Source organism: Phocoena phocoena, chromosome 3 (assembly GCF_963924675.1).
Source record: "Phocoena phocoena chromosome 3, mPhoPho1.1, whole genome shotgun sequence".
Taxonomy (NCBI): domain Eukaryota; kingdom Metazoa; phylum Chordata; class Mammalia; order Artiodactyla; family Phocoenidae; genus Phocoena; species Phocoena phocoena.
This window is the reverse complement of record NC_089221.1, coordinates 301,675-322,561: the sequence shown is the minus strand read 5'-3', so window position 1 is coordinate 322,561 and position 20,887 is coordinate 301,675. Positions and strand designations below refer to the sequence as shown.

Sequence of the window (20,887 nt, the reverse complement as noted above, 5' to 3'; positions counted from 1 at the left end):
CTCAGGGCACAGGACAGGTGAGCCCAGATCGTGGGGCACGCTGAATCTGGGACGTGTAGGGCAGTCCGGGGATTGGGGTACAGGACTTCTGCCACCCAGGGTGATTGAGAGAGAAGCTGGGGACACTACGGGAAGATGGGCTGAACCCCGATTCTGACCAGCTGCAGCTCCTGGAGTGGATAGGTCCACGTCCACAGCCCAGCCCCTGCTTTGAATGAACACATGCCTGGTAAAACCTGGCATCATCTCAGCATCGAGGGAGCACCCTAGGCTCTGCACAGCACACGTGGCCTTGGCACCTGGGTCATTTCCGCTCCAGCCCTGGTCCAGCAGCGCGCTGGGCCCCAGGCCCTTGAGTTCAGGGCTGACATCCACGCTTGTCCGCGTGTCCCTCTGGCGGCAGCTGGCATGACCACGGCTCTGCCCGGCTCTCCCCAAAGCTGTGCCCAGAGGGCAGGGTGGAGGGAAACAGTGAGCTTGGAGCTCCTGGGACCCCAAGGAGCAGGCACGCCTCCCACTTCTGCCCACTTCCAGCCCAGACCCCCTCAAAGGCCTGCTTAGCAGAGGAGCTCGGGCTCAGAGCAGGGGTCCTGGGAGCCTCAGCGCTGCCGTAAGACGGGTGTGGGCTGTCGTGAGGATCCAGCAGGGACACACACCGGAGGAGCTCTGAGCGGGGTGGGGCAGCGGGTGCCCTGCAAATGTCGTGATGTTCCGCGTCCAACTCAGCGCCAACCTCCACAAGGCCTGTGGATGGATGCCTGTGTCCCCAGATTCCTGGCCCCCCAGGGTGATGGTGTTCGGAGGGGCCTTTGGGTCACAAGGGTGGAGCCCCACGAATGGGATTAGTGTCCTCATAAGAGACCCCAGGGAGCTCCCTCACCCCTTCCGCCATGTGGGACAACCCAGAAGCGGTTCTCACCAGAGCCCGACCATGGGGCACCTGACCTCGGACCTCAGGCCTCCAGGACTGTGAGAGGTAAAGGTCTGTGTATTTGTCACAGCAGCTGAGCCAGGTAGCCGGCGGGGCAAGTCCCTGGCGGCCGGCCGGCCCCTTCGTGCGGCTGAGAGCAGGCGCGGGGGCTGGGTGAGCAGGACCTTCTGGCGGGCTCCCCTGACACCTCCTGTGGGGCCGGCACGCCCTCCCGTGAGACAGAGGTCCAGGACGTGGGGGACCAGCCACCTTCACAGGCCGGGCTGCTAACCGGCTCCACTCACCACTGCCCCCACCGCTAGGCCCCACTCTGGGTGACCCTGGCGACAACTCTCGGGGCCCAGAGGCCACGTGAGTCCAGGGGTTGACAGGAACCCCGAAGAGCCCCAGCTCACCTCTCCCGACACCCGCTCTTCTCCGTGATGAGCGGGCGCACATGGGGCTCCCGTGCAGTGCAGTGCACCTGCCGGGGGAGACCAGTGACCAGGCCTGGCGTCCGGGACGGGGCCAGATGGAGGGCGTGGAGCTCCCCAGCCCGCTGCAATCCTGGCCTCAAATTAATGGACCACTTCAGTTTTCAGACATTCCAACTGTCCTCCCTTCGCTTTTCAAGAACTCAACGATAAACTCCTTGTTTTGCCTTTGGAAGACGCGCGTGCATCACGCAGGCTGGAAGAAAGCGCTGCACCAGGGGACGCTGCTTACTCTCAGTCTCCTTCTCAACAGGCTGTTTTCGGCACCTGGGCTGCCAAGAACGGACTTGCTCGCCGGGCTCTGTGCCCTCGCGTCCAGCTGTCCGCCCACCCAGCACGGGGAAGGTGACGGCAAGCACGTGGGAATAAAACAGCAGGCGCCACAGGAGCTCGTATCTAACCACGGAGGGAGGCGGGCTGGGGAGGGGGCACCAGCAGGTGGTACGGGCAAGGGTGCCCGTCCTTCCAAACCCCACGGTTAGGCTGCGGGAGAGGAGGGATTCCAACTGCCAGTCAAAGCCCCAAGTTCACTTGAGCGAGAAGAAACCTCAGGAGTGTGAATAAACGTGCGCATTTCCCGCAGAGCCGCATTTAGAAAACAAGCGAGTCCACGCCAGGATTACCCTGCATCAGCTTGTGGATTTTCCTATGGCCGGGTCACTCGCTTGCCCGCAGTCATTCATGTCTCCAGCCCCCGCCTGGGGACACAGGCGAGCACTGAGCGTCCCAGTGTGGCTGGAGGAGGCCTCCAGAGGGGGTGACTCTGAGCAAAGCCTAGAGGAGAGAGACCAGCGGGCCGGGCTGTGAGGGGGCCGCAGGGGAGCCCCTCCCCGCCCTCGAGACACTTGTCCCCACAGGCTGTTCCCCACCTGCTCACCCAGTAATCTTAGCGTCCATTGACGTTTCTGGCCTGAATTATTCCTGCAATGGTTACCAACTGGGGATTTTATAATTCACCTCTTCTCTCTACAGTCATCCATGTAGAATGGATGTATTGTTAGGAAGAACTTTCTCTTGGTATTTATTGATTCATTCACTTATTTATATCAGTGTGGGTTTATGGAATCCCATTTTATTCACTGGATTATAATCCATCACCATCCTTATTCATTTTAACGCTGAAAACTGTCCCAGACCTGGCCAGGGAGCCCCTTTAGGGTGGCTTGTGTCCCAGGGCAGGTCTCCTCACGCTCCGAGCACGGCCTGCTGTCCAGCACGGACATTCTAAGTTCATCTAGTCCTTTCTCTGCTCCAACTCTAGACGGAGGCCAGAAAACCTCCTTTTAATGGTGAACCATGTCTGGAAACCAAGATCTGAATGTAAGTTGTAGCTCTCGGCTACTGGTGTGGCCCTTTCAGCAGACAGAGCTAGAACACACACACACACACACACACACGCATGTGTGTGCATAATGTGAGTTCACACCGATACCTCCAGTTCCAATTCTACACCACAGGATTCAGTACAGAGTGGACTTATTTTTCCTTTAATATTTGATAGAAATTGCTTTAATTCTATCTGGGCCTAGATTTTCTCTGTGGGAAGATTTTAACCACGGATTCAAATGGTCATGTGACTATTCGGGTTTTCTATTTCTTCTTGAGTCAATTTTAGTAAGCTATATTTCTAGGCATTTATTATGTTTTCAAATTTATTGGCATAAATTTGTTCATGACAACCTCAACCCATCTTTTAAATATCTGCAACATCTATAATTGTGTTCCTTTTACATTCCTAATACTGTTTGCTATTCTCCCTGGATCAGTCTCACCAGATCTTTGCAGTTTTTTTCATTTTAAAGGAACTCTATTGTATGTTTCCTTTCTATTTCACGAATATCTTCCCCTTTATTATTTCCTTTCTTTGACTCTCCTTTTGTTTATTTTACTCTTCTTTATCAAAACTACAAAACTGAACGCTTAGCTCATTAATTTCAGCCCTCCTTCTTTTACATATAAACACTCAAGGTTATTTATTTCTAAGAATTACATTAACTGCATCCCACGCATTTTGATTTATAAATATTTTCTCAGTTCCATCATGCTTTCTTCTTTGATCTATTTTATTTATAAATATGTTTATTTCCAAATATATCAGGGTTTTCAAGTCTTCTTTTTTATGGATTTCCAGCTTAACTGCCTTAAGGGCTCACCATGCATTCTTCATGGTTTTGTCTTTTGAAATTTATTGTGACTTGCTTTATTGACCAATGTTTTCAATATATTTACAAGTTCCATTAGGTTTGAAAAGATGTTGAGTTCTGAGTTTCAGAGTATAGTGTTATGTAATGTCCATGAGATTAACCCTTTTTTGCATTGTTCAAATCTTCTATAATCATTACTGATTTTTATTTATTTGCTCTGTTAAGTACTGAGAGAACTATCTAAAATCTTTCTCTCTGATGATGAATTCATGTATTTTTCCTTGTAGTTCTATCAATATCTGTTTTATATTTTTGAGATTATGTTATTAAAGGCACACAAATTTAAAATAATTTTATTTGCTTGATGAAATAAAATGTTTTATCATTACTAAATGATTATTAAATTATACTCTCATGATCTCCAGTAGTTTTTCATCCACAAATCAATTTTTTGATATTAATATAACTTCATCAGATTTATTTGTTTCCAATATATCCTTTTCCATCCTTTTACTTTCACCCTTTCTGTGCCTTTTGTAAACAGATATAGTAAATCACTTTAGTAATCCTTATCTGTTAGTTGGCATGTTTAGTCCATTTACATTTACTGTAACTAGTGACACATTTGGAATTTTATGCTATTTGTTCCACTCCTTCACGTTTCTTTTTTCTCCCTTCTTGTCTTTTTTCTTTTGACTGTTTATATTTTCTCATTCCACTCTTCTCTCTCCATTAGTCTGAAAATTATACCTTTCTGTCATCTTGATGGTTATCCTGGAAATTTTATTATGAATTAGTTAATCAACCTCCAAAGTTAATTAATACAAGAACTGTTGAAATCTTTAACTCAAATCTTCTGCTCCAGATTTATATGCTATCACAGCTAGGGATTTACTTCTCTCTTTTTTTGTTCTTACAATACACCATTACTACTATTTTATACATCAGTGTTTGCTTTGATTGATACATATAGTCACCACCTTCTTATCCATTCCTTCTCAAAGCCCTAACCTTCCTTTCCTTCTGCATGAAGTGCATCCTTTAAATTTTTTTTTTTTTTTTTGTGGTACGCGGGCCTCTCACTGTTGTGGCCTCTCCCGTTGCGGAGCACAGGCTCCGGACGCGCAGGCTCAGCGGCCATGGCTCATGGGCCCAGCCGCTCCGCGGCATGTGGGATCTTCCCGGACCGGGGCACGAACCCACGTCCCCTGCATCGGCAGGCGGACTCTCAACCACTGCGCCACCAGGGAAGCCCTATAACTGGTTTTTAATGTGAAACTTTTAAGTCTGAATTTGGGCCAAGGCCCCACAACTATACATATGCCAACTATACCTGGGTCCCAAAGTGAGATCCCAGGTGACCTCGGCAAGGCTGCAAAGATGTCAGAGGTGAGAGATGTTTGAAGCTGGGAGAAGGGCCTCGTTGGAGGGCTGTGCTGTTCATCCCACACCCCCACCTGCACCAGGAGATGGGTGGGGGCTCTCTCCTCGCCTGATGCCCAGTGAGAGGGGCTTCATGATGGCCCTGTGAGGGCCTGCCACATGCCTCCATGGGCTAGTGGGGCTGGGGTCTCTCTACACTCAAGAAATCCAAAGGAGGTTGGACTGAAAGTGAGAAGTACCACGTCCCCACCAGCAGGTCAAAGATGTACGTTTCCCGGGGAGCAGGTGGGGCCACAATGTCCAAGCACTGGCCTAGGGTATCTCAGCTCCTCCCAGGAGGGTGCCTGGAGACATGAGAAGAGACTTCAGACCATCTGACACCCAGGCTAAGGAAGGAAACACAAAGAACCAGCTGGAGAGGATGGGTCGCCCATGTTGGCCACCGAGGCAAACAGATCCCCAGGTCCATGGTCCTCAGAAGCCAGGAAAACACCAAGACCACCCAGCCTTGTGTGCCAGGGCAGTGCCGGTCAGGCAGGAGCTCTGCCAATCTTCAGCTCTTCTTCCTGCTGCTACTCCAACCTGGAAGGGCCGGAAACCATGGCTCCCCATGAGGCAGGACCTCAGGGAGGAGCAGCTGACCTCACCGCCAGGCGCCCCCTACCCCTGCCTGCTGCAGCCTCTGTGCAGGCAGGGAGAAGGCTCACACTTGAAATACTTTTAGACATTTAACTGTTTTGACTGAAAGGCACTAAATGACCCAGAAGGGACCAGGAAAGTCTGGGGCCACCCCCAGTCCATCCAGGGGCAGCGAGAGAAAATTCAAAGTTGTTTTCTGTGTCCTGGGGCGGGGGTGGGGGGCACGTGGTACCAGGAGAAAGTGAACGAATGAGTGAATGAACCAAGAGCCTGCCCCTCCGCTGGGCCAGACTCACCTTTCAGAGGTAATTAAGAGATGAAGGGGGAAATAAAACCAGCACAAAACGATCCAGGGTGAACTTTCTGCAGGATGGCTCTGCAGGGGCCTGCCTGGGGTCTAGGGTAAGAGGCGGGTGTGCACACAGCAGGGCCAGCTCCCTCCCCTGAAGGCCCTGACACAACCCAAGACAAGTGTATCTTTGCTGGAAATGCCCCGGGGAGGCTGTCTTCCAGAAAGTGTCAGTGATAGAGGGAACGGGGCTCTGGCAGCTGAAGGGCTGGAAAGTAAACGCAGTGATGACCCAAATCCAATCCCTGGTGGGAAGGAATCCACCAAACACTCCACGTGAAGAGAGAAAAATCAGGTCCCAAACCTCCCTCCCCATCACATCATCACAGGTGCCTCGGCCACTTTGACAAAAGCCCACACTCAGCAGAGCCTTACTTCTTCACAGCTCTGAGGCCAGGAGCCCAAGCTCAGCTTCCAGAGAGGGCTCTTCTTACAGACGGCCACCTCCTCACTCTGCCCCATAAGGCCTCGGCCGCAGGGGACAGAAGAGGAAAGGGCCCTCTGGTGCCTCCTCTTATGCGGACGCTAACCCTCTGGGATCAGGGCCCCACCTCGTGACCACTTCCTACCCTAATGACCTCCTCTGAGGCCCCATCTCCAACACGGCCACACTGGCGGTAGGGCTCAACATATGCCTTTGTGGGGGATGCAGACATTCTGTCCGTGGCAGGGCTCATCAGGGGAGGATACCTCTTCAGTGAAAGCTGAAAACCGGTACAATTTAGCTCAATAGCTGCATACACTTCACTCCTGGGTTACAGGATTGCTAAGTCTCAAGGAGCATTTCACCTCTGACCTGCTAAGGAGCACTGCATCCTGTGTGGGGTCCCGGACACATCTCATGACGTGAGGGCTTCTGGACCTCCGCACTGGGTGGGGGTGAAGCAGACCCGCCCAGCCCAGGTGAGCCAGGGGCCAGGATCGACCCCATCACAGAGGGCGCAAGTGGACAGAGGCCCAGATCCAGGCCAGGGTGCACAGTGAAGGGGAGGCGGCAGCCTTTCAGTGTGGAAATCTCCAGATTTTCATGGGAAGCTGGAATCGTGCTCTTCCTTCCCTTCTTGCCTGCTGAGGCTGTCCCCTCCCTCTGTTGATCCCCCCGACAATCCTGCCTGCAGGCCACGCGACAGGCCTCGGTGAACCGCAGGCCCTTGGTCATCTCCACGCTGGTCCCCACTCTGGGCGCTTGAACCCCAGACCCGGCGAGTCTCCCAGCTGGGCCGACACCATGGTGCAGACCGCTGCTGGGACCTCACATCCTGGGCCACATGTCCTGGAAGGAACCCATCTCTGGCCCCCCTCAGTGTCCTTCCTGCTCTCCACTCACCCACCCTCCCTCCCTTTTCTTTTATCGACCCCCAATTTCCCCTCTTTCGAACGGTGAAATCTGCAAGAATGGAAAATCCCTCTCTTTGGCACAAGCAGACGGTTTGTAACTTAGAAGCGCCAGCCCTCAGTCTACGCAAAAACCAAATAAATTAATTAAATAAGCCCACTGCCTTTTAAAAATTCATGAAAGTCAACACCAACACAAACATTACGAGCAAATTTTCAGGGCATTATTGCCCTGGGAGGTTGGAACTTTCCAGTTCATGTCCTTCCTGAAGGTGACTTTTTATGGAAGCTTTAATGAAATTAGTTTATCCGTTTCTGAGTCAGGAAGCACAGATTAAGATCCAATTTTTATAGCTTGACTTTTTTCTAACTATGCAGAGGAAATGAATTCAGGAAAATATTTAGAATTTCCCCTAACATGTAGAGCTTGAGGGGGATTACAAACTTGGGAAGCCTTGGGAGAAAGGTGTGATGGAGAAACCAAGTTCATGAGCTCACCCCACTGTGACCTGCAGCTCGAGGGCTCAGCAGACCTGACAGGCAACCCCCTGCCTCAGGGGAGGGGGTGGGATCGGCCGTAATGTGGGAAAAGCACTCTGCTCCTGGTCAAGAAGAACCATGGGTTCAGGTGGACACCTGGACAGATGCCTGAACTCCTGGAAACAGCAAAACTGAAGCCTTTCCAAGATCACCAACCCTGGTGTGGCTGGGCACAGCTGGACCTGAGGAAGTGACCAGAGAGGAAGAGACCAGTCCCTACTAATGTCCCACATGCAGCTGGATGCTTCTGGGGGAGGAAGGTGAACTGAAGCCCCACCTGGGCAGCTCCAGAGCTGGCCTAAGCTGTCCAACAGGTCACTGTGCAAGCCCAGGGCATGGGGAACCCCAGGCACAGGGATGGAAACCCCAGCATGGAGATGGGAGACCCCGTATGGAGATGGACACCCCAGCATGGAGATGGAGACCCAGCGTGGAGATTGAGACCGCAGCATGGAGATGGAGACCCAGCATGGAGATGGAGACCCCAGCATGGAGATGGAGACCCCCGTATGGACATGGAGACCCCAGCATGGAGATGGAGACCCCTGTATGGACATGGAGACCTAGTATGGAGATGGAGACCCCAGCATGGAGATGGAGATGGAGACCCAGTGTGGAGATGGAGACCCAGCGTGGAGATGGAGACCCCAGCATGGAGATCGAGACCCCCGTATGGACATGGAGACCTAGTATGGAGATGGAGACCCCAGCATGGAAATGGAGACCCAGTGTGGAGATGGAGACCCAGCATGGAGATGGAGACCCAGCGTGGAGATGGAGACCCAGTGTGGAGATGGAGACCCCAGCATGGGAGATGGAGACCCCAGCATGGGAGATGGAGACCCCAGCATGGGAGACAGAGACCCCAGTATGGGAGATGGAGACCCCAGCATGGAGATGGAGACGGAGACCCAGTGTGGAGATGGAGACCCAGCGTGGAGATGGAGACCCAGTGTGGAGATGGAGACCCCAGAATGGGAGATGGAGACCCATTGTGGAGATGGAGACCCCAGAATGGGAGATAGAGACCCCAGTATGGAGATGGAGACCCAGTGTGGAGATGGAGACCCCAGAATGGGAGATGGAGACCCCAATATGGAGATGGAGACCCCAGAATGGGAGATGGAGACCCCAGTATGGATATGGAGATCCCAGCATGGAGATGGAGACCCAGCGTGGAGATGGAGACCCAGCATGGAGATGGAGACCCCAGCATGGAAATGGAGACCCCCATATGGACATGGAGACCCCAGCATGGAGATGGAGACCCCCGTATGGACATGGAGACCCCAGCATTGAGATGGAGACCCGGCGTGGAGATGGAGACCCGGCGTGGAGATGGAGACCCCAGTGTGGAGATGGAGACCCAGTGTGGAGATGGAGACCCCAGTGTGGAGATGGAGACCCAGTGTGGAGATGGAGACCCCAGAATGGGAGATGGAGACCCCAGCATGGGAGATGGAGACCCCAGTATGGGAGACAGAGACCCTAGTATGGAGACGGAGACCCAGTATAGGAGATGGAGACCCCAGCATGGGAGATGGAGACCCCAGCATGGAGATGGAGACCCAAGTATGGGAGATGGAGACCCCAGAATGGGAGATGGAGACCCCAGCATGGAGATGGAGATCCCAGCATGGGGATGGAGACCCCAGCATGGGGATGGAGACCCCAGCATGGAGATGGAGACCCCAGTATGGAGATGGAGACCCCAGCATGGGAAATGGAGATCCTAGCATGGGGATTGACATCCCAGTATGGAGATGGAGGTCCCAGCATGGGGATGGAGACCCCAGTATGGAGATGGAGACCCCAGTATGGAGATGGAGACCCAGGCATGGTGATGGGGACCCCAGAATAGGAATGGGGCCCCCAGTATGGGAAATAGAGACCCCAGTAGGGAGATGGGAAACCCAGTATGGAGATGGAGACCCCAGTATGGGAGATGGAGACCCCAGTATGGAGATGGAGATCCCAGCATGGGGATGGAGACCCCAGTATGGAGATGGAGACCCTAGTATGGGAGATGGAGACCCCAGAATGGGAGATGGAGACCCCAGTATGGGAAATGGAGATCCTAGCATGGGGATTGACACCCCAGTATGGAGATGGAGATCCCAGCATGGGGATGGAGACCCCAGTATGGAGATGGAGACCCCAGCATGGGAAATGGAGATCCTAGCATGGGGATTGACACCCCAGTATGGGGATGGAGACCCCAGCATGGGAGATGGAGACCCCAGCATGGGGATGGAGACCCCAGCAAGGGGATGGAGACCCCCGTATGGACATGGAGACCCCAGCATGGGGATGGAGACCCCAGTATGGAGATGGAGACCCCAGTATGGAGATGGAGACCCCAGCATGGGAAATGGAGATCCTAGCATGGGGACTGACACCCCAGTATGGGGATGGAGACCCCAGCATGGGAGATGGAGACCCCAGCATGGGAGATGGAGACCCCAGCATGGGAGATGGAGACCCCAGCAAGGGGATGGAGACCCCAGCATGGGAATGGAGACCCTTGCATGGGTAGACCTGGCATCAGAAGCCAGGGTCTGATAGTTTCCAAAGGCTGGGCTGTGAGTCCCCAGCACTTCCCGGGCTGACCCAGAGACCTCCTGTCATCCCTTCACGGAACTCTCTCCGCTTCATGAGCACAGCCCTCGGTACCCCAACCTGGGCGTGCAATCTCTACTTTTCCGATTTCAGAGGTGTTGGCTCCTGAAGAGATGGAATTCCCACTGCTCCTTCAACGTTTTCCAAAGCCGGCTCCCTGGGCCCCACAGGCTGCTCCATGCTGACCACACGTTTTAGACTGTGTGTGTTTGCATGTCCTGCACTTATTTGGAAGCCAGCGATGCTTCAGCAGTCACCTGAGCAACCTGCACCAGCGACCTGGCAGCACCGGCAGGGCCTGGGTTCCAGGATGAGGACCCCGGACTCCACACCAAGACCACAGCAGTACTGAAATGATTGTCTTTGCTGTTTTACACATTTGAGTTTTCCCTACCTAAAAAACTGATGCATTTCAGTAAGACTTTGGAAACCTGGAAAGTAAAACAAAACTCCTGTAACCGCGCCTCAGAGATAAATGCTGCTAACGATTCTGTGTCAGTTCCAGTGGGGGCTCGGGCGGGGTCTGCGGATGTCCCCACTGCAGGGCTTCCTTCGGCAAGGTGCAGGGCCCTCCCCATTGTCCCCACAGCAGGGCCCCTGTAGGACAGAGACCCTCCCCCGGAGGGACACAAGGAGGGCCTGAGAGGCCTGAAGGCCTGACCCCAAGTCAGAAAGCTGGTCACAGCCCCTGGTCTCCTTGAAGCCCCCGAGGACACAGCGTCCAGCAGTGAGCCCACTGCTGACCTGGAATTACGTGCCCTGGAGCCCACTCGGGAGGTGCCACTGGCCGGTGGTATTGATTTTTAATTTTAAAGTAGTATAATTCAAAGCCACTTTAGGGGCTGTCGCTTTCAACTTCCACTCTGAACAGACGAGCTGGGAAGAGCGGCTGCCCACCACGCACAAAGCACCGCACAATCCGCGAACTTCCCCGTTTTCCTGAGTCCATCGGAGAGCCAAGTCCCGGGGCAACGGTAACCCGAAATCCAGGGAAATACAGGCGCTTTCGGGGAGGGACAGGACACCGTGGGAACGAGAAGGGCTCAGAAAAAATTCAGGCCCAGTCCTGAATGTGGGCCAGTGGGATATGCAGGACCACCGGAGGCTGCAGAGGTTGGGAGACAGGGTCTGCAGGGGCCTCGCAGCCGCCCACAGGGAAAAGGGGGCTGGCAGGGGGGAGGGCGCTAAGCCCCAGCACCGGGGGCCTGATGAGGTCCCAGTGCCACTGGGGGAGGAAGAGAAAACCCTTCTGCCTCGGGGAGGGGGCCCATACCACAGCTGGGGAGGCTGGGGTGCCGAGGAGGCCCCACCCCAGATGCAGGAATGCAGCAGCAAGGGTCCCTTAGACGGCTCCTTCAGGGGGCTGCCTCTGTGTGGCCTGCAGATCACACCCACCCCTCACCTCCTCCTGGAAGCCCACCAGCCTGCGCAACCCTCCTGGTGACACCCCGCATTCCTCCCCCCGTGGCACCCACCATTCTCTGTCGTCTTCCAAACCTACTTTTCCAGAAATGTTTCATGAGCTTGGGCCTCCAGCCATGGGGGGTCTGGGTGACGGACACCCAGTAAAAGAGCACGATTTACTAGGGGGACGGACCTGGGCTGAGCCCTGGGTGAACCCCAGGCCAGGCTGTCAAAGCTCAGCCCACGAACCTGTGGGGGGATGGACACAGGCAGGTGTCACAGGGAGCAGGGACCAAGCCCGGCTGTGCAGACACAGAGCCCTGTGAACTGGGCCCTCCCCGGGGGGCAGAACGGCTTTCCACGAGGGACAGCTTGACACACTCAGGTCTGCACTACCAACGAGGGCCCAGGCCCCAGCGCAGAGCAGGACACAGCTGAGGGGCCCGCGGAGTCAGGCCCCTGTGCAGAGCTCTCACACAGAGGGTGCTCTCAGAGGCCAGCAGCGGCAGGAGGGTCTAGGCTTCCTGCTCCGTGAGAGGAAGTGAAGGCCAAGGGGGGCCCTTTGGAGGGGCTGGTTGGCGCTGGCCCAGCTGGAGAGCACAGCGGGTAGAGCTGCTGGCGGTCCCTGGAGGGTCAGGGTGGAAGGCAGGCTGAGTCCTTAGGAAAGCTGCCCTCCCTCTCCCGGGGCCGAGAAAGCCAGGAAGGCGCAGAGGCTGTCACACCTCAGACACGTCGGAGTCACACGGCCTCCCGGGCCCAGCAGCAGGGCTGGGCAGCGGCACGGGCCCGGGTGCCCGTGGTTGCAGGGCTGCAGCCTCACCAGCTGGCCACGCTCACCACACCCCAAGGTGGGTTTCGGCCGCGGGAGGCTGTCCCAACGCCTTGAGACAGAGCATGGACCCAGCAGTCTGCCTCAGTGCCTACCACCGGCTACCGTCCACGCCTGCCCACCTTCAACACTTATCCTACCTGCTCCCAAAGACATATAACAAATTCAGGATTGTGTAAGAAGCTCAGACGTAACTGAGGGGTGATGGTAGCAGTCCTAGGTCTGAAGCAGAGTGGTGACAACCACATTTCTTCCTCAGGAGCTCAGCCAGGCCACATGCAGAGTAAGGCTTGGCCTGGGGCACCGGATGTGGGCAAGTACCCAGAGCTACTGCAAGGGTCCGACACACCAGGCACCCTCGTGCAGAGAGGCGCCGGTGCCTGGCCAGAGCTCCCAGCGTCCCCAGGGCCCTGGGGCAGGTGAGGCCAAGCAGGGTGAGGTCTGGCCCCAGCCCCTTTCCCCAGGGCCACTCGTGTCGCTCCGCCTCTAAATGGTTCCCCAGGCTGAGAGGCGCCAACCGGCCGATCCCAGCAAAGCCGGGTGGGACCCAGGTGAGGTCCAGGTGGGCACAGGTGAGAGTCCTACCTTGGAAGAAGCTCTTCACCCGGAGGTAACTGACACTGAGGCGCAGGACCGAAAGCTTGTCCAGCTTAGAGATGATGTCGGGGGGCAGTGGCAGCAGGCCGGCTAGGCGGTCCAGCTCGGCGTTGAGGCGATCCCGGTGTCTCTTGGAAGGGTTCGACTTCTCAGCGCCCACGGCGGGCCTCCTGTGGGGAAAGATCACTGTCAGACTGGGAGTCCCAGGCTGAAAGCCGTCCCAGGCGGTGACCTGAGGAGGAGCCGTCAGCTTCAAAATGCAGCTGCCAGACGAAAACGCGCCCATCCCCGAAGATGCGCGAACTAAACCGTCGGCCACGCCAACCGTGCCAGCCACTGGCCCACAGTAGTGGGAGGAAGCACAGAGAGACACGGAGCGGGCAGCAGGAGAGCTGTGTGACCCCAGCACGCTTCCTGGCCTCTCTGTGCTAACTCCCCCGACAAGGCAGAAGGACACCGGCTCTGGCCGCACCGCTCACCTCTCTCGGTGTTCCTCTAGGGCCCTCAGTCCAGGTGTAAGCGGCCCCTCCGGGCCTCAGTTTCCCACTACACAGCAGGGCTGAAAGGTTCTGAGGTGAAGATGATGGAGGCGGCCCGGGCACCGCAGCGCTGTCCCGCCCGCCCCTCCGAGGCCCCGAAGTGCGGTGGCCGGGGCCCCGCCACAGGCCTGCCCCCCCGCCCCCCACAGAGGGAGCGGCCCCTGCCCAGGTTTCCCCGCCCACCGCGACCCTGCTCCTGGGCCCTCTCAACCCCGGGACGACGGTGCCCTCCCCCGCCCCGCCCTCACCTTCCTAGAAAGCAAAGCCAGGACGGCTGGGGAGGGGCCGCTGCCCCAGGCCTGCCCCTCCCTGCCGCTCTTAGGGGCTCGGGACTCTTTTGTCCGGAAGTTCCTATTCCTCTACCGTGTTTTCACTTGTACGAACGTGGAAAGCTGCCTTACGCCATCCTTTCTGTCAGAAGCCCCGGGGCTCACCCCCCACCCATGCTGTCGGCACCGAGGCCACACAAAACCACACAAGAGCTGCAGCTCCAATCCCAGAAGCGGCTTCTTTCTTTTAATGGAGATGCAATTCACATAACATAAAGCTGTTTTAAAGTTTTGGCATTTACTACATTTACAGTGCTGTCAACCTCTATCAAGCTCCAAAACATTTTCTTCACCCCCAAGTCACCCCCGCCCCCGCGCCACTAAGCAGTTTCTCTCATCTTCCCCGCCTCTCAGCCCCCGGCGGCCACAATCGCTTTCTGTCTCCCCAGCTCTGCCCGTTCTAGACACTTTGTGTAAACGGAACCAGACTTTGCGCGCCTGGCCTCCCTCACCGGCCCTCGGGCGTCAAGGTTCACCCACGGCACAGCCCGGGTGGAGCTCCACTCCTTTTCACGCTGTGTTCCACGGCCTGGCTGGATGCACCTGCTCATCTGTTCACCAGTCCACGGCGCTCGCCTCGCTCCCACTTTACGGGTATCGTAAACCCTGCAGCCATGAACTTCGAGTCCACGATTCTGCTTGAACACGTGCTTTCAGTTCTCTTGGGTATACGCCTAAGAGCGGAACAACCGGCTTAACCTGTTGGTTCTAGGTTTAACTTTGAGAGGGGCTGCCAGACTGTCCTCCACAGCGGCTGTGCCCCGCCACGTCCCCCAGCCACACTCCACAGCCTCGCCAGCACGTGCTCTTCTCCTTTTTTAAAATAAGAGCCATTCTCGTGGGTGTAAGGCAGTATCTCATTGTGGTTTGATTGGCATTTCCTTAATGACCAGTAAAGTCAAGCGTCTTTTCACGCGTTTGTTGGCTATCTCTTTATCTTCTTTGGAGAAATGTCTACTCAAGTCCTCTGCCCATTTTCGAATTGGGGTGTTTGCTCTTCTGTTCTTGAGTTGTAGGAAACCTTTATATATTCAGGATTCTAGATCCTTAACAGACATACAATTTGCAACTATTTTCTCCCGTTCTCTGGTTATCCTGCCGCTCTCTGCTGTTTCTTTTTTATTTTTTTCCCCTCAGTGAGGCACCTACACCAACATTACTCATGCTACTAGCCAAAATTTAAAGGGTCAGGAGGCCTGGGGAGACTGAACAGACCCCGTGTGGAATGGCACTTGACGGCCAGAGGAGAGGCCCACCCAGGAGTGAAAGACACTCGAAGCCGCCCCAGAAAACAAGGTAGCACTGAGGGCAGGTGTGGGGGCCAGAGAAGGGGAGAGGGTGGCCCGGCTCAAATCTCACCTCCGGGTAGACCTGTGGGGAGCAGTCGCCCCTCCCAGCCCACGCGTGCCTGGGATGGGACGAGCTGTGACTGTCCCCAGCCCGCACCCCCGAGGGGCAACTAGGGGGACACTCGCAACTGAAGAAACAGGTGCTGGAAAAGCTCTAGTCCTTCCAGCTTTCTCAGACCACCTAGCTGCCCCTCCACGCAGCCCCCCTCCAGCTCCAGGCGCCAGAGCAGAACCTCCCTGCCCCCGCCAGGTGGGTGAGAGGGGCCACGTGGAGGGAAATGCTCCCCTGAGCTGGCCTCTGGCTTAAGCCCAGGGCCACAGGGAGGAAGCTCCAACTCCCCAGGGTGGAGACGCAGCAGGAGGTGAGGGGACAAGGGACCAGCAGCACGGGAGGCGCCTGGCCACTCGCTGGCACGAGGGTTACAAAGGGAGCCAAAACATAGAACACCTGGGACGACCCCAACAGAAGACATTCCAGACGCCTGAACGGAGACTATAAAATAGTGCTGAGAGAAACTTAAAGAGACATAAACAAACAGAAAGACACACCATGTACAGGACTGTAGACTCAATACTGTTAGGCCTGTGTTACTACCCCAAACTGATCCGTGGACTCAATGGAGCCTCAACTGAAATTCCAGCAGGACTTTTTACAGAAATGACAAGCAGTCTGGACTTTACATGGACATGCAGAGGACAGAGAATAGCCAATTAGAGGGCAAAGGTAGAGGACTTGCCTGACTGACTCTAAGCCTCTCTGAAGCTGCAGTGTTCCAAATGGTTTGGTATTAGAGAAACGATGGAAACATAGATCAGTGGAACAGAATAGAGGGCCGAGAAACAGACTCACATATTTTTGGTCAATTCATTTGACACAGATACTGAGGCAATTCAACAGGGAAAGAAAGTCTTTTCAATAAATGGTGCTAATCAACTGGACATCCATGAAAACAAGTAAACATCAGCCCTTACCTCACAAAATACCTGAAATTAGCTCAAAATAGATCATAGACCTAAGTCTAAAACGTACCATGAAATTTTACAAGAAAATACGCGAGAAAATCTTTGAGACCTCAGAGTAGTCCTGGGACTCTTAGGACACACACCAAAATAAAAAACTTGTGAAAGAAAAAAATGATAAATTGATTTTTTTCAAAAATTTTTAATTGTCTTTGAAAATCACCATTAAGAAAATGAAAAGGGGAGGCATTGATTGGTCAAAAATATTCACAAAAAGAGCCTGTATCCAGAATATGTAAAGAAGTTTTACAATTCAACAAGAAGACAAACAGCCCACTAAGAAGATAGGCAAATTATTTAGAAAACTCTTCACCAAAGAAGCTGTATGGACGGCAAATAAGCACATGAAAGGATATCAACACCATTAGCCACTAGGGAAACACAAATTAAAACCATGGTGAGCTACCACCACAACCCATCAGAGTGGCTGAAACCAAGACTGACACCCCAGACATCGCTGAGAAAGTAGAGGAATCACACGCTCAGTGGCCAGGAATGTAAACGGTGCAGCTGCTTTGGAAAATGGTCTGGTGGTTTCTTAAAAAGTCAAACCTTCCTCTGCTATATATGTGACCCACAATCCCACTCCTAGGTGTTTACCCAAGAGAAATGAAAACCTTACATGCAAAGACCCGTACGTAAACATTCACAGCAGCTTTATTCGTGATACCCCAACCTGGGAACCACCCAAATGTCCACCTGAGATGAACAAACACACGTGGTTCATCCACACGACGGGCACCACTCAGCGTAAGAAGGACACACCCGGCACACAAACCACAGAGGAACCGACATCATCTCGACAAGGGAGAGAAGCCCCACAAGGTGTAGGATCCCATTTATAGAAAATTCCAGGAAATGCGAACCAGCCTACCGGACAAGAGTGCAGGCAAGGTCGCCTGGGACGAGGCTACCGGAGGAGTGACAAGGGCATAGGGAACCTTCGGACGTGATGGGAGCGTCTGTGACCTTGGCTTCGGCAATGTTTCTCGGGTGATTACACATCTCAGAACCAATCAGACTGTGTACAATAGAAAAGTTATCAAAAGTTGTCAACACAGACAGTTCACAGAAAAGGAAATACAGTGGCTGCTACAGCAGCTCTGCGTGCTTCAGTCACAGCCAATCAAGACCAAACATGCAAATGAGGGAGGAGCCCCGCTGCTCACACACCTCCGAGCTCAAGGTGCCCATCTGCAGTGCGCAGGTCCAGCCCTGAGGGCCTGGCAGGGGGCAGGTTCTACCCTGGGGTTCTAGCAGGTTCCACCTCCCGGTTCAGGCAACACAGGCTCACGGCTTTCACGGCCTATCCACGGAGGATGGGGCCAGACCACAGTCCACAGCCCTCGGCGAGGCGAGGGGGCAGTACTGCAGCTGGCCCGTGGGGCTCACACCCCAGGAGGGGCCGTGGGCCCGGGCACCTGCACATGTGCACACCGCCGGCAGCTCCTCTGGCCTTTGCGATACACAGACGCTGGCACTCGGACAAGCCGGCATGGCCACGTCCCCCAGAGGGTCCGCAGGCACAGCCAGGGGAGTGTGTTCAGGTTACTCCACTGTCTTTCACTGCCCCTCAAATCACAAGTCTAAGTGCTCAATGCCATTACAGATCGGTGAGGAAAACACTGATTATCGAATAGAGGTATTAGGAACAACCAGTGGCCACAGGGGAAAAGAGAGATTCAGACCCCACACCTTACACCAGGAAAAATTCCAAGTGCTCAAAATTTAAATATATATATTAAGGAATCCAAGAAATTTAGAAGAAATCCTGGGAAAATTCTCATAAACTTGAAGCAGGGGAGATCTTTCCAATTGTGACACAAAGTAAAAGATGAATAAATTCAACTTCATACAAAGTAAATGCTTTCGGCGCTGCAAAGAACACCACAAGTAAATAAAAACTGGGGAAAGGTATGTGAAATGCATTTAAGAACCAGTCTCCCCAGTGTACAGCAAGCCCTTACAAATCAAGAAGCAAAAACATAAATAGGGCTTCCCTCAGGGCGCAGTGGTTGGGAGTCCGCCTGCCGATGCAGGGGACGCGGGTTCGTGCCCCGGTCCGGGAGGATCCCACGTGCCGCGGAGCGGCTGGGCCCGTGAGCCATGGCCGCTGAGCCTGCGCGTCCGGAGCCTGTGCTCCGCAACGGGCGAGGCCACAACAGTGAGAGGCCTGCGTACCGCAAAAAAAAAAAACATAAACAATACAATAGAAAAGTTATCAAAAGTTGTCAACACAGACAGTTCACAGAAAAGGAAATACAGCGGCTGCTACGCCTCACGTATGAGAAGGACACGCAAATTCACCGAAGTCTGAGGCACGCCATGTGCCCGGCAGGGCACGCCTCCAGTGCTGGCCAGTTTGGGGACACCTATGAAATCACACTCTTGGCCTGAGCAATCCCACCTGCAAGAATGCATATGCCTGTTGGGTCTGGCCTTGATTTACCTGCTTGCAAGCTAGTAGCCTGCTGCTGTCCACGGATCCTGGCAGAAGGCGTGAGCCTCCACGGTCAAGGACAGGAAACTCACTGCTCACAGCATGGCAGGCAGCGCGAGCCACTGTATGCATCACTGAGCCCAAGTCTGTGAGGGTGACGCAGAAGGGGCCAGGCAGGGGCTGCGGGCGCAGGGTTTGTGTCAAAGCCGAGCAATCCACCACTTTCACAGTAAACAGTTAACAAGACTGCCCGGGCCCGCGAGGGAACGGCCAGCACACAGCCACGGCGGTGGCCTCTCCGACGACGAGCACGAGTCCAACGCCAGGCACGAAGGCACTCAGCTCAGTGGCGCCTGTAAGCCCGTCGGAACGGACGCTGGCGGAGGGCTAGTGACGACACAACACGGCATGCCCCGCACAGCTGGACGAGGAATCCATGAGGGGCAATGTCGAAGGGGCACGGCCGTGGCCCCTTGTGCACAGAGGCAGGGAGCTCCTGTGCTGCATGCCGTGTTTGCTGATTTGAGCGTTGATGCTCCCAGCCCCCCAGATCCTGGTGTACACAGCTGCCTCTCCAGGTACTTCTTTCCTTATTTAAGGTGACAAATGTTCTCACCAGAACAAATGAGCTCAGGACATAGGCCCCCCGCATCACCTCCTTCTAGTGCATAGCTCTGCCCCCCACACCTGCCCCTCTCACCTGCAGACCAGGCTGAACACTTCCCCCAGCACCCTGGCTCCATCCCAAGGCCCACAGTGGCCACACAAGTGACTCAGGTGACAACCAGTTTCCGAAGTCCAGCCTCACCAGCCTTTGACACCCATCCTTGGGACTGGAGGTGCCCACATTCCTGTCGACCTCTCATGGGGTCCTGCAGCCCCTGGGGGCCCGGAGGGTGGCCTGGGTCCCAGAAACCCAGATCCCCACATAGACACTACTGCAGGTACACACGCACACACGCCCACACCCAGGCAGGGCTGCGTTACACACATGAAGCTACATCACACATTCACACATCTGTATCGCACACACACAGAGGCTCACACACACACACAGCCCCAGCCACAGTGGACACGCCGCAGGACCTGTCCCAGGACGGACGCAGCCCTGGGCTCTGGGAGTCGCTCTCTGCAGACCAGTTCCATGACTGCAGGCCACCCGCTTCATGGCCCCGAGCCCCACTGGCCAGCCACGGGCAGGTGGGGGATGCGAGCGTGGTGCTGTGTCCCGGGGCTGGCGGGGGCCGTGCCTGGGGTTCCCTGCCCCCACCCCACTCCGCCTCCCGGACGCCCCAGGCCGAGCCCCAGTCTCCTTTCGCTTGGGGTGAAGCCCAGAGGCACTGTGGTGCATGCAGCCAAGGACGAGGATGGGGTCTTACCAGGGCGGGAGAGGGGCGCCCTGGGCCAGACCTCAGCGTCCAATCAGGGCTGGGAAGGCGGCCCAGGGTCCCACCTGCGCTCCCGAGCACCAAGGGTGTCCCCTGCCCGGCCCGGCCCCCGCTGGTCCTGCGGGTCCCCGCACCCTCAGTAAGGCTTGACCGAAACCTCGCCTCACTCACTTTGTTTCTAAAATTCACTTTTTTCAATGCAAACACAAATGCCTCCCCTCCATCAGTAACAGTCAGCAAAACCAGAAGACAGATACTTTACTGTTTCTGAATGGGCTTCCTTCTTTTCCTCCCGGCATACAGGCACTCCCCCGGCGGAATCATCGTCTTGGGCCCTAAGGAAAAAGGGGCATCAAGTTGGTCACACTGAAGAGACCCCAGTGCCCCCATACCCCCCCAAACCACCGAGGCGGCGAGAGCAGCAGCGGAGGCCCGGCACGCTGTCCTCCCCCAGCGCTGGCTAAGCGAGATGCCCGAGGGCACGACCGGCACGGGGTGGGGTGGGGTGGGGTGCGGGGGTGCGGGGGTGAACCATCCCCTCCTCAGCCCAAGGTTGAAGCCGGCTCATGACGTCTCCCC

At 55.2% G+C, this 20,887-nt stretch overlaps 1 protein-coding gene across 1 annotated transcript in view; it reads right to left on the bottom strand.

The window, feature by feature from the left end:
* AHRR (aryl hydrocarbon receptor repressor) overlaps window positions 1-20,635 on the bottom strand; it is a 62,355-nt gene extending 41,720 nt beyond the window's left edge. The window contains exons 1-2 of the mRNA XM_065874523.1: window positions 20,571-20,635; window positions 13,232-13,413 (exon numbers count right to left, since the gene is read on the bottom strand). Of these exons, the coding sequence (XP_065730595.1) occupies window positions 13,232-13,413; window positions 20,571-20,632 (244 nt within the window). The 5' untranslated portion in view covers window positions 20,633-20,635. The remainder of the gene's footprint in view (window positions 1-13,231; window positions 13,414-20,570) is intronic.
* Between the last annotated feature and the right edge of the window lie 252 nt (window positions 20,636-20,887).